At 33.7% G+C, this 11,991-nt stretch overlaps 4 protein-coding genes across 7 annotated transcripts; 1 reads left to right on the top strand and 3 right to left on the bottom strand.

Moving 5' to 3' along the window:
* Window positions 1-187: 187 nt before the first annotated feature.
* Window positions 188-771, bottom strand: LOC105151067 (mitochondrial translation release factor in rescue). The gene has a single exon (XM_011064564.2). It carries the CDS (start codon window positions 769-771, stop codon window positions 280-282), a length of 492 nt encoding a protein of 163 aa, XP_011062866.1. The 3' UTR covers window positions 188-279.
* Window positions 666-1,439, bottom strand: LOC105151063 (mitochondrial ribosome and complex I assembly factor AltMIEF1). Its single transcript, XM_011064548.2, has 2 exons — window positions 1,281-1,439; window positions 666-861 (listed from the first exon to the last, which is right to left on the bottom strand). Exons 1-2 carry the CDS (start codon window positions 1,437-1,439, stop codon window positions 823-825), a joined length of 198 nt encoding a protein of 65 aa, XP_011062850.1. The 3' UTR covers window positions 666-822.
* A 768-nt stretch (window positions 1,440-2,207) lies between these two features.
* LOC105151079 (uncharacterized) lies at window positions 2,208-6,629 on the bottom strand. 2 transcript variants are annotated; one of them, XM_011064590.2, is made up of 10 exons: window positions 6,489-6,629; window positions 5,176-5,457; window positions 4,318-5,100; window positions 3,972-4,188; window positions 3,678-3,883; window positions 3,330-3,578; window positions 3,047-3,219; window positions 2,798-2,948; window positions 2,542-2,711; window positions 2,208-2,473 (listed from the first exon to the last, which is right to left on the bottom strand). In XM_011064590.2, exons 1-10 carry the CDS (start codon window positions 6,588-6,590, stop codon window positions 2,368-2,370), a joined length of 2,439 nt encoding a protein of 812 aa, XP_011062892.1. In that variant the 5' UTR covers window positions 6,591-6,629; the 3' UTR covers window positions 2,208-2,367. The 2 variants fall into 2 exon arrangements, with proteins under 2 accessions (XP_011062892.1, XP_011062901.1); XM_011064599.2 differs by lacking the exon at window positions 6,489-6,629 and having other exon boundaries at window positions 4,318-5,086; window positions 5,176-5,369.
* Window positions 6,630-6,702: 73 nt separating this feature from the next.
* LOC105151603 (uncharacterized) lies at window positions 6,703-11,948 on the top strand. Of its 3 annotated transcripts, none has more exons than XM_087404887.1 (7): window positions 6,703-6,843; window positions 8,828-9,065; window positions 9,303-9,495; window positions 9,559-9,659; window positions 9,779-9,915; window positions 9,989-10,330; window positions 10,448-11,948. In XM_087404887.1, the coding sequence occupies exons 2-7, from the start codon at window positions 9,018-9,020 to the stop codon at window positions 10,761-10,763; spliced, it is 1,137 nt and encodes a 378-aa protein (XP_087261013.1). In that variant the 5' UTR covers window positions 6,703-6,843; window positions 8,828-9,017; the 3' UTR covers window positions 10,764-11,948. The 3 variants fall into 3 exon arrangements, with proteins under 3 accessions (XP_087261013.1, XP_087261012.1, XP_087261014.1); XM_087404886.1 differs by lacking the exon at window positions 6,703-6,843 and adding an exon at window positions 8,157-8,305; XM_087404888.1 differs by lacking the exons at window positions 6,703-6,843; window positions 8,828-9,065 and adding an exon at window positions 8,167-8,305.
* Window positions 11,949-11,991: the final 43 nt, after the last annotated feature.

Genomic DNA, 11,991 nt, shown 5'->3' with positions numbered 1-11,991 from the left:
AATTATAGTTTAGATGATTAATCTAATCAGTTAATAATAAAGATTATATATATAGCATAATTGACTATTTAAAGTTTAAAAATAAAACGGAGCTTTTGTATTTCTGAAAACAAAGTTTAGATAACTCATAAATTTATTTACCTGTTAGATTCAATTAATTATAGTTAACATTTATAAGTTGGCTCTCTTTAGTGCTTTAAAAGTTATCTCTTCATATAATTTTATTTATCCCTAAATCAATTTACATTCTAAAAGAAATGTACATAGATCAACCTCGTGTCACGTCAAGCCTTCACGTTCGCGAAACGCTTTCTTCATTTCGTTTAGTTTTTTCCTCTTATATTCTTTTCGCGCCTGCTCTTTTTTCTCAAGAGCATGTATCTGAGCTTCAATGGAGCGTTCCTTGTTCAGCAAGTTGTCAAGCTTTGTCACTAAGATTTCACGCGCGCGTTTCTTGTTATCCCACTGACTCCTTGTCTCGTGACACTTGACGACAAGTCCCGTGGGCTTGTGCTTTAACAGGACTGCATTGTTCGTCTTGTTCGTCGCTTGGCCACCTGGACCACTACCTCGGATGAATTGCTCCTCCAGATCGATCTCATCCAGCTTAGGAACGTTCGAGTAATCGAGATAACGTTTAAACGATTTGTTGCGGACTTGTATGCTTTCGGAATTGAACACAATGCCTAACAAGAGGAATTCGTTGCGGCTGACCAGGAAAAAAATGCTATTGGGAACTTTTAGACAAGTCAATACAGACTTGATCAACATCTTCTATTATTTTCATAAAATGTCTCTCATTGTAGTAAACCTAATGATGATTTAAACCACTTTCTTAGCTTCCAAGAATTTCATACCTTTCTGTGAAAGAAGAAATAAAGAAATAAATTAATTCTGAATCAACAGAAAGCTTTAACTACATAATATCGCAAAAATTTAAAATTTAAATTGGAAAAAATTAGACATTTTATGTGTATTTAAAAAAATAATATATATATTGTGTAAAAATATATCTTTAATATATAAATAAAAACGAAGCAAACATTCATTTTAAAAGCGAGAATTATATATATATATACATGAATGTAACAAATCGATTTTGTTTTTATATGTTGAATACAATTCCATACATGTTGAAACTTTTTCTCTAGATTAAATATATTGCTTTTAACTCCAGGATTATTCAACGTAATATACTTAAAAGAAATATTGCAACAGTGATTTATAGGTTAGAAACATTGAGGTTATAAACAGTATTCGCGCTTCAATAGCGTGATTACCTGCAATTGGAAGTTTATCGCTGTCTCGTCAGACAGATCTTTATTAGTTCTGAAAGCAGTCTGGATTCTGTATCGAAAATACTTCTTATTCGTAAACCTTAAAGTTTCGCCATACCTCAGAATGTCCTTGTATAGTTTCAAAACAACTTGTCGGTTCATTGTGACTTATCAGAATTAATTGAACGTATGTACGATGTATACAAAATTTATAACTGTATTTTGATATAGCATGACACTAAAAATTATGTATACCGCTCTTCAAAAATCGTACGTATATATATGTATTAAAGAAGATCCTCTTCTCTTTGGTATGTTCTATATATGCGAGACATGCGCGATGATGGCCGGCCGAGCCAGCGTTTCTTTTTGTAATGGATCAGCTGACGGAAACATTACGCACTTGTTACATATGTATATAAAATGTGCAAACTTAATTAGCTTTACTTTACCAATAGATTGTTTAATAACATTAAGATTGTTTCTTTTCATAGAAAAACTTAAGGATTTCGTAATTATTTTATTTCGATTTATTATATAATTATGGATTAAAAATTAAAAAAATAATCTTATATAAAAACTGAATCTGTTAAAAAGATTTTGCGAGTGTAACTACAAATTTTGTCAGTAAAATGACAGTAGGATATATTCCATTCTCAAACATGAAATAACAGATTTTTATCTGATTTGTTAGTTTTTACTGTCAATCTTCTGTTAGATTATGTTGATAAATTCTACTGGTAAAATATGTTTAATGCAGACACAATTGATGTCTACCACAAATATTTTCTACTAATTTGGTGATGGCAAATCGAACAGATATATTTTTTGTATTACTATAGTGATATAGTATTTAAATATGTATTCATATTTAAATGCATCTCTCAAAAAAATATCTGCTCCTATCATTCAATGAAAAAAAACGGGAGATTTAAAAAAATTATAATACTATATTTTTCCAAAATTAGCAATTTATAATATAAAATTTCTCAAATTTAAAGTAAAGTTTTTTTATATGATTTCTTTTTATGCATTTCTCCGCTTTTATGCATTTCTTTGACAAAGAAGCAACGTTAGAATTCAATTAACGTTAGAATTCTTGGAATTCTAACTCGAAAAGCTTCTGTATGACGTCATCTATTTGCAGCTCTTTTGCTATTTCTATTATCAATTCATCTACGAGCTTATCAGATATCCTGCAATAATATCATTTGTTGTAAACACAATTAGAGAATAAAGTTTTCAAAGTAAGTGTTATATTTACCAAGCGACAATGTCCCATGGTTTATTTTGTGTATTGCTAGAGTACATTGGAATCGATTGCATTAATCGTTGATATTCGCATCTATATTTCAAAAAATTCATCTCAGTTTCCTCGGAAACAACAAGCTCGATATTATTCAGCGAATCTATCCTAAATTTTCCTTCCTTTATCTATAATATAATATTAATCATCACAATTTTACATTTGATTCTCAAGATATATTTTAATTATTTTTCATTGTTTGTTTACAATTTACCTTTGCTTCAAAATCCGGCAATTCCATTAAGCTCTCATAATCCGCTTGGCATGATGCATCGCAATAGCGAGGTACTTTTGATGCATCTTCTATCGATGACATACAAATCAATTGCATATTTTCGCCATTTTTTCGCCTTTCAGTTAAAGTTCTTTAAAAACAAAATATTAACTAGAACCTAATTTCTTAATCTATCAAACGTGAAAAAATAAGGAAAAGTGTATTTATAAAATACGTGTCTATTCATACCTGTTTGTTTTAACATATTCACATTCACTGCTGTCTGAATAACATACGTCACAGCTTGTGTTCGCATTGATTTTTGCGTTCATGTTTTTAGGCAATTGATATTTTTGTAAAAATTTCATTAGTGTCTTCGTCATAGTTTTAGAATAAGCTGGTCTTGTTTCTGATTCATTTTGCTACGTATAAATTTTTAATGTTTACGATACATTGTAATTACCAAGATAATTAAATAATTTTATTGTTTTTTCTTAGAAGAAATAATTTATGTAACATTGCTGCAATTCACCTTATTAGAAACAAAAGACATGAAGTCTGCTATAACTGGCACCAAGTTAGATAAATGTTCCTTTGTAATCATCGGCTCTCTTTTCATGGATTCATCATCGTTATTTGTGGACGTATTCTTGACAATATTTTCTATCGTTTCTAATTGGTTTTGATTTTGCGACCTGCTAGAATATTTTCTTGGCGCTTTAAATATTCTTCTTGTGAGCATCGCATTATTATGTCTTTCCTGCGTTTCAAAATTACTGCCCTGCAAAATAGACAATAATAAATATCTTGAAACAACATATTTGAACATTAATGTTACAATAAATCTGTCTTGTATTTGTTGTGCGTGTAAATTGTTTACATCTGAATCTATGGGTAATATATCCATCATAGTTTTTACATCCTCTTCTTTTGCAAATATTCTATGTTTTCTAACTTTGTCTATTTGATTTGCATCTTTAATAGATGTTATAGGACTAGGATATGGCTGATCCAATATTGGCTCGTTAGAGATTCTTTTAACAGATTCTTTTATTGTATTATATTTTTTATTTTTTTGATGATAATCTAAAAGATAATGCATATAGTTTACAAATTAAAATAACATACGCAAATATACATTTAACTTATTAATATATAAAATAATTTTACATACTTGTTTTGGGTTTAGAAATATTTTTGGAAATTTTGGTATCCGCGCTGTACATACTGAATCGATTAGATAATTGTTTACGATTGAGTCGTTTTTTATTCATTGAATGTGGAGTGATGGACGCTATTGATGAGGTTTTATTAGTATCTAAAAAATCATTATCCGCATATAGCTTGAATTTTGACAAAACGACATTGCATTTGCTTTCAATTTCCTTCCCCTGCAATTAAAGAGAAAACTTCTATGCAAATTTGAATATGTCTTTTGTGTTTTTATAAAATGTAAAAGATGCAATATTTTCCAATCAATCATCAGTTATCAAAAAATTTATATTAATAAATAACATTACCAACGACAAAACATCAGTGTCCCCCGAATCGAAATAATTTAAGTGGAGTCTATCACACATAGTTTTCAGATCGAGAACCACTTGTAGTATCTCTTTAAGCTTTCCAGGATGTCCTTTGGGAATAGAACTGGGAATGTGTTTACAATAGGCAACCAATGCGTGCAGCAATAATTGATGAGCAGCAAGAAGTTTATGCTCAATGGCATGCATGTGAAGTCCCAAATTTCTGTGATTCGGCCTTATTATCGCGCGTGGTGAAATAACGCACATATGCCTTTGGACATCCTTGACGTATCTATTAAGATCGTATAGATAGTTTCTCGAGAATCGAACAATAAATTCGGCGACGCACTGCTGCCGCCTCTGTAGATCCTTAATCCCATCCGGCGCCGAAATATTTCCCAGTCTGAATGCTATTTCATCCAATAACTCACAGACTTTCCTTTGCATCATCAAGATTTTGTGCATAGTAAACGGATCTGGTCGTACATAAATGATTCCATCTGCAATGTCGTTGTGGCATGCGCTACTTTCAGGGCTGGAATTGTATTCGGTGCCGTTAATCGCATGATGCAGTTGCCTCGAAGATTGCTTTTTTCGTGGTATTACATGACCAGAGCGAGACTTTCTAGTGTACGACTTGAAATCCTCAGACTGATACTTCCTCTCATAAGCTGAAGCATTATTTTCTTCAGGAATTGTAAGTAACAAATTAGTGCTACCTGTCCCTGTGTCTTTCATAATGGGCGCTTTCTTCGAAGTCGAGTCCCTGATATTATTTACCTATTATTATGTGAGCTTTAGCAATTTAATCAATCAGTCTTCTCATGGTATTATTTTCACAGAAAATTCGCTTACCTTCGGCTTTCTTTTCTGATTGTTTCCAGTTTTATCATATTCTTTCCTTTCTTCATCAGGCAAAATATTTGTCTCTAATTTCATAAGTTCTTTATCCGCCTCCCTCATACCTTCGTCCAACAGTTGTTTGATGCTCTGAACAGATGGATGGATGCCATTTTTGTTGTAACCATTCAACTCTTGTTGTCTGACAAACGATGTCCACACGCTTTCCTCTTGCTCCCGACATCTCTGTCTGCGTACGTCTTTTATTATGTACTTGAAATGATTTGTAGGCACATACTTTAACAGAGAAGAACAAATTTTTTTATATCATTTATCAGTGATAAAATTACAATTTATGAAATAGCTCTCAGTCAAATCTGTTGAAATTATTACAAATTTTCTTGGTAAAATATCAATAGACAAATAATAGCGGATTAACTGCAAAACCTGAACAGAATCAGCTATCATAATCATTCTATAATAATTTATAATATATGTATATTATTATGAAATGAGACAGATTTTCTATTTGATTTTTGTTAGCAATTTATTGTTAGATCACTTTTGTAGATTATATCAGAAATTGAGTTTAATGGAGATGATATCAATCTGTCATGATTTTGAATTTATAAACAAACAGTTAGTGTATACTCTAAAAAATATATAGATTGAACATCCTGTAATGTTTATATAATGTTTATATAATTCTCACCTATTGATATTAATATAAACACCCAACTTTTAAAATGTCCCAGTAAACATCAACTAATATAATATTAATATTATAATTTCATGCTCAACAATATAAATATAATATAATATATGATATACATAACAGTTACTTTGTTCAATGTAAAATTATAATGTGATGTTATATACTAGAAATTGGTGTTATATTAATTGTGAGTGATAAATTTACTATCATTCGCACTACACTGGATTAGTGTACATTAAACAGCTGCTTTATATAAAATAAAATGCAGTGGTATAATGTATAATCAACTTTGACCATGAAATAATACTGATATATTAAACAATGTGACACTGTTATTATTATAGGATATTATTTATAAAAAATATTTATATGCTTCTATATTTAACTTTGCTAATTTCATGTATAGTTTTTAATATGCACTAATTTAGTGTATAATGCAAGTGACTGAGAGAATTCACTATATAACAAATAACAATTATAACATTGATGTCTTGTTACTGTTGATACTGAAATGTTTACTGGAATAGTTTACGCTATTTTACTTAGTGGGGGAGGGGGGGATATAAATGCAAAACGAGCGTTAAATATTATTCCGAGATTCTGCATAATCTACCTTAAAGTTATAATCATCGTTCTCATTTCCAGAAAAGTACGAATCCTCCGTCTCGTTGTCATTCAGGTGAACGGGTTCCACGGGATTCAAGAGGAGTGACATCCTGTCCCTTGGTTATGTCCGATACTCCGAGGGGTCCGCGTTTATTCGCGTCCCCTCGGACGTGCCATAAACGATGGGTATAAAAGGAGGGAAATACGATTTTAAAAAACAGGACGCCGTGGTACAACTCCTTGCATGGGAACGCGGAGGACCTGGGAATGCGAGTTCCTCGTCCGGTTCGTACAGGCTGAAATTGGCGCGACACGAATCAATCGATGTCTCTCCTTTGTTGGATTCTCAGAGTGGGTTCAAGGTCAGTTCCAACGATACTCGATCGATATCCCTCGCGATGAAACGCAAACGGAAATCCGAACCGACGAAGAGAATTACTGAATCGCTATATATATGTATTGATATGTATATCGATCGCACTTCGACATCGATATATGAAGCGTTTTTCAATAAACCGGTTCTACATTAGTTGCAAGCCGATCGCAAGTTTGTTGCGACGGTCAATCTGAAGCTTGCATTTTGATATCAACGCTTCATATACCGGCTTTACAATAATTCAGATGCTCGATCAAAACTTTTTTCTCAATAATCTCTCGAGGGGAAAAAAAATGGCGATTCGAATTTCGAATGAGTTTTAAACCGAAAACTTGTAGCGAACCCAATTAAATACTATGTTCAGAAACCGACTTTATCCGAGTGCAGGTATCATTTTATCTCCTTGTTATTCACTGTTGAACAAGAACAAAATGCTACCTGATGGTCGCTCTCGGATGAAACTTCTAAACGTAGCCAAGTTGAATGAGTTGAATCGAAGCGCTCTGGAAAAAAATTAAAATTTTTCGCAGGACGACGAAGACGAGAAGCAATTAAACGTCGAGGTTTGTAGATTTTTGTCGTTCACGCGTTGAAAAGCGTGCTGGTTACGTGAGATATGATCGGGAAAGACGTGGGCGCGGCCACGCGCCGCAGATCAATACTCGTGCGATTCGGCGGCGCGGGTTACACCCCGTGATGAACAGGGTGTAATCGCGGTGCTCAACCCTCGACTTCCACGCGAACCTCGACGAAGGTTCCATTTAGCGCTTGCAACGCTCTTGAGTATTATTTGTCCTTGTTTAACAATCGATAAACAACAAGGATGAAATTATTTCATGAGCGTTGCGAGCGGTTACGAGCGTCAAGTGGAACGCTCTCAAAAAGTGGACTTTCCATCCGTTTTACTGATGCATCGCTGATGCGAACGTCTCGCGGATAATTACTCGTCCTGACTTAAATTTAGGCGAGTCTCATCGCGACGAGAAACGGCCTTCGTGGAACGAAGCGAAGAAGCAACGCGATGCGAGAAAGCGGCTGAGCATCCCTGCGATAAGCCGACTACTCGTCGATTGTGAAAAGCGCGCGGGATTCGAATGGCGGACGTGAAATTGATTCGTGATTCTTCACGACGGCGCGAAAATGCGAAGGTAAAATTGCACATCGGCCAACCAAGTTCTTGAGTTCTTCCCTGGTCGCATCTGTCGTGTTTACGAGGAAAACGATCGTTGCAATGAAATCGCGTCGAGGACCATTCGAGTCTCGCGCTTCGGATCATGTCACGTTTGAACGTTTCTGGCCAATCGGTGACGACATGGTGACGCAACGCTGCGCGCGCAGGACGTTCTCATTCAACCGGTTCAACCCTCAGATTTCGCTGTACTCCGTAATTTATCCGCTTCTCGTCCTGCGAATGCTTCCCGCAAGCTCGAGACACTCGAGTATACTCGGTAAGGTGGCCCGATCGACATGAGATTAATTTTCTCGAATACGCATTTAACGATAGTCTTTACGCGGTGTGTCGATATTCTTACTAATTGTCTCGCAATCGAATTGTTTCTCGGTATCATTTAAGCATAGACTCCCACTGGGCATGGCGTTGTATAAGTTGTAGGCTCCGAGGGAAGTGTTTTTAAATCCTATGATTATCCATGTCTCCTTTTTGACAATCACGTTAAAAAGAAAGTACATTTTTGTCGATTTTGCGACGTGTTCGATCTAAAAATAGATAGTTACACAGTAACGCTCGATTAATAGCTATTACCGTTTCTTCATCTCCTTCCTCCACTTACTTACACAAATGCAAAACAAATGATGAAATGGCTCCTTAGATTTATGTTTTCGAGAAACAGCACAAATGTCTCTCAGTGTGATCGCAAGTGTTAACTGGATTTTTCATGGGTTTTAGCAATATTTAGATTTTTATATTTGTTGCGAGTAATATAATTGTGAAATTATGTATTTTCCTCCAGATTGCTTACGTTAGAATACGTAAAGAAGCTTCATTTGCGCTAGCAAGTTTAAGCCGCAAGATCGTGTTGATGTGTAGTTTGAACGCGTGATATTTCTTGGATCGTTGGAAGAAATAAGTATAAAAATAGACAAGGGCGAAGCAATTAGGGTGTTGACAATTAATTTCTAATTAATATTGACAACTTCGGTATGACATCTAAAGTGCTAATGAAACTACCAACAGTGCCCTTCCCTCAAGTGAGTCATCTTATATTTTCATTAAATGTTATAGTACAATGTGTTAAATATTGCTCTTTAATTTAATCAAAATATGTTCATGTCTTTAGTTGTATTTTAATTATCAGTTGGTACTGTGGAGCATAAATTCTTGTACATATTGTAAAATTCATAGATGAGAATATATTTTTGTTTGACCATTTATTTAAATAAAAGAGAAAAAGGTTCCAAATTTGAATTGTACAATTGTTCTTATAGGGAAAGAAAGCACCACCTGACCTGGTTTCTTTAACTGAGAGAAATGATGGATTCGCACATGTTAGGCATCAAGGTCTAAATGTAGATAGAGTCATGCAACTGGAACAGAACATGAAATTTTTACAGGAACAACATCAGACAACTTTGGTTGCTTTACACCAAGAAATAGAATGTTTACGTCAAAGAAACCGAGGTAATAAAAATATTAACTTTCCTTGAGTATCTTGGTCCTAATCCATTTTATAAATCTCTGCAGATCTGCAATTTCAATTAGTATTTTCCAAAAGAACACCCTATGGTGCGGCTAGCAGTCCTTCTTCACCCGAAGATAATGGAAATGGGTTTGCGAAATCAAAAGTACTTATGATATAATATTATTATGAGCATTTATAATATTTATGTCTTTGTCACTTTTCACTCAAAAAATGTATTTTGAGTATCGATATAAAGATTTCAATTTTTATTTGAATTTACAGGGTAGCCCAATATGTGTCAATGTAACACCTCTGCAAGTGGAACTTTTGGAGAAAGACTTACAAGACATTAAGGTATCATTGCAAGAGGCAAAAACACATAACCAGTACTTGTCGAATATTATAGAGCAGCAAAAAAAGTTAGTTTTATACGAAAATATATTACATAGACGCCGTAATAGTAAGCTAACGTTTCTTTCCTTTATTCTGTAGAAGATTGGATGTAACAGAAGATCAGAAGAACAAAATCGAAGTAACAGATGTTGGAATTCAAGTCGGGGATCCCGTACAAGCGAGCTTAGTTGTACTTTTAGAGGAATCATACGCGATGGTGAAACGGTTACACAAGGAAAATATGGATCAAAAAAAGGAAATAGCTTCGTTACGTGCAGCTTCTTCAGCAAACAATGCTAGTACAAGCAGAGGTGGGCGCTCCCGTGACGGTAATAATAGCCATTACAATCGTGGTTCGCCCACGAGTACGACACAGGAACAAAACTCTCGTAAATTTCCACCGTTACCAATACCGAGCTATTGGCATCGTAGATCACCGAGGTACAGAATTTGATTCTATAACTTTTTAAAATTTATTATCTCAAAGTCTCAATAAAAGTCTAAGGAGTTATTACGAGACATTGAAGGATAGGATATATAAAAACTGAATTATTACAGATACAGCACGAATCGGCACGAGAAGCAAGATCATCATGCAGATACAGACTCGACCGTTTTACCGCAACTTCAGAATGGTAGCGTGAAATCAGCGGAAGCGGCTAGTTTCGAATCACCATCTTATCGATCACGCGAATATCGCAATTACGGTCGCGACGGCAGCAATCGCAAATACAGAGGTCAAGCATCGCGAAGAGACAGCAATCATTATTATCATTCTCGCGATTTCAAAGACAGAAATTCCAAGGATCATCCGAGAGACACGAACGATACTGGGGAGGGATCGAAAGACGCGGATCATTCTCGGAGACAGTAGATCGCAAAATACATGTTACCGATACATACAAATTGATGAACTTTAGTACTTTGAAACGTATTAAGAATTTCGATACTATATACCAGTTCTAAGACTTATTGATAACGAGTGATCAATGTTTTCTTCACTGGTGCTGATCGATTACGACAGTCTCGTGCATATATAGCATGTAATAGGATAGCAACGACGAATGATTATAAACTGTACGATTTCGGTAGAATACTGTCTGTATATGCTAATTTTACTCATTATAGGCTGCCATAAAGGAATATAGAAACTCGCGCTTTGTAGATTGACCGATAATCAGCAGAGTGTTTAGCGAGACTTTTTGCTCTAAATGAGATTTTTTCTTCCTGCGGAAAAAAAAACCAAAAAAGGTACGACCAAGAGTTGCTCAGCGTGCAAAGCTAACTTTTTAGCTAAAGTTCGTACTTTACAGAACTTGAACTTAATATGCGTGCAATAATCCGATATGCTATCGATGCATGTATATACGTGTATTAAACTTTTAACTTTTTTCAGTACTGAAGCATTAAAGAATCGAATCTAGTCATTTTCACGTATTCTATTGAAATGACAAATCGTTGAACGATTTAATATTATATACATATAGATATATAATACATATACAAATATATATACATATACATATGCATGTGTATATATATATATATATATAATGCTTATTTTTTTTATTATTTTAGTATCTATATTTAATATATATTAGATATTTTGTTATAATACATATAATCCTACTTTATCATCCTACTTTATCAAAGAATTATTTGATTTTATTCGATTTTGTGACTACAACTTTATTATTTTATAAAAATATACATGGATCTATTGCATTTAATTAATTTTATTTTTTTCGTAGAGTTTCTTTATTGACTTTGTCAACTATTTGCAGCTGCAAATTAAAGATTAAGGACTTGTCTACATTATGTCAAGAATTTTCATAATTTTTACTTGTAATCGATTCCTGATTTTTAAAAATAGCAGAAAATGTACGTAGTATTATTAAATTTATTAATTTTAGAAGGATTTGCAAATACCCTACAAAATAATATGAAAAAATTTGTCACATTAATCGGATTATGATACAGGAATATACTTTATAATTATGTAAAATCTTGTACGCTTATGAATGGATGAATTATCAAAATAATATAATATGAACAACTATGTGTAATTTATTTTTTAAAAACCAATCTTCCATAATTAGATT

The sequence above is a fragment of the Acromyrmex echinatior genome, chromosome 3, assembly GCF_024713525.1.
Source record: "Acromyrmex echinatior isolate Ae372 chromosome 3, ASM2471352v2, whole genome shotgun sequence".
NCBI classification, from domain to species: domain Eukaryota; kingdom Metazoa; phylum Arthropoda; class Insecta; order Hymenoptera; family Formicidae; genus Acromyrmex; species Acromyrmex echinatior.
The sequence above is the reverse complement of the archived record's forward strand: the minus strand, read 5'-3'. Positions and strand labels throughout refer to the sequence as shown.

What these genes read in the sequence shown, in the direction of transcription:
- LOC105151603 (XM_087404887.1), top strand. Translation starts at nt 9,018, where the DNA reads ATGACATCTAAAGTGCTAATGAAACTACCAACAGTGCCCTTCCCTCAA. An exon ending in CAACAGTGCCCTTCCCTCAA is followed by an intron (nt 9,066 to 9,302) that starts GTGAGTCATCTT and finishes TTGTTCTTATAG; the next exon opens with GGAAAGAAAGCACCACCTGA. An exon ending in ATTATAGAGCAGCAAAAAAA is followed by an intron (nt 9,916 to 9,988) that starts GTTAGTTTTATA and finishes TTTATTCTGTAG; the next exon opens with AAGATTGGATGTAACAGAAG.
- LOC105151079 (XM_011064590.2), bottom strand. Translation starts at nt 6,590, where the DNA reads ATGTCACTCCTCTTGAATCCCGTGGAACCCGTTCACCTGAATGACAAC. An exon ending in ATCAGAAAAGAAAGCCGAAG is followed by an intron (nt 5,101 to 5,175) that starts GTAAGCGAATTT and finishes ACATAATAATAG; the next exon opens with GTAAATAATATCAGGGACTC. An exon ending in TATTTCTAAACCCAAAACAA is followed by an intron (nt 3,884 to 3,971) that starts GTATGTAAAATT and finishes ATTATCTTTTAG; the next exon opens with ATTATCATCAAAAAAATAAA.
- LOC105151067 (XM_011064564.2), bottom strand. Translation starts at nt 771, where the DNA reads ATGTTGATCAAGTCTGTATTGACTTGTCTAAAAGTTCCCAATAGCATT.
- LOC105151063 (XM_011064548.2), bottom strand. Translation starts at nt 1,439, where the DNA reads ATGAACCGACAAGTTGTTTTGAAACTATACAAGGACATTCTGAGGTAT. An exon ending in CGATAAACTTCCAATTGCAG is followed by an intron (nt 862 to 1,280) that starts GTAATCACGCTA and finishes CTTCTTTCACAG; the next exon opens with AAAGGTATGAAATTCTTGGA.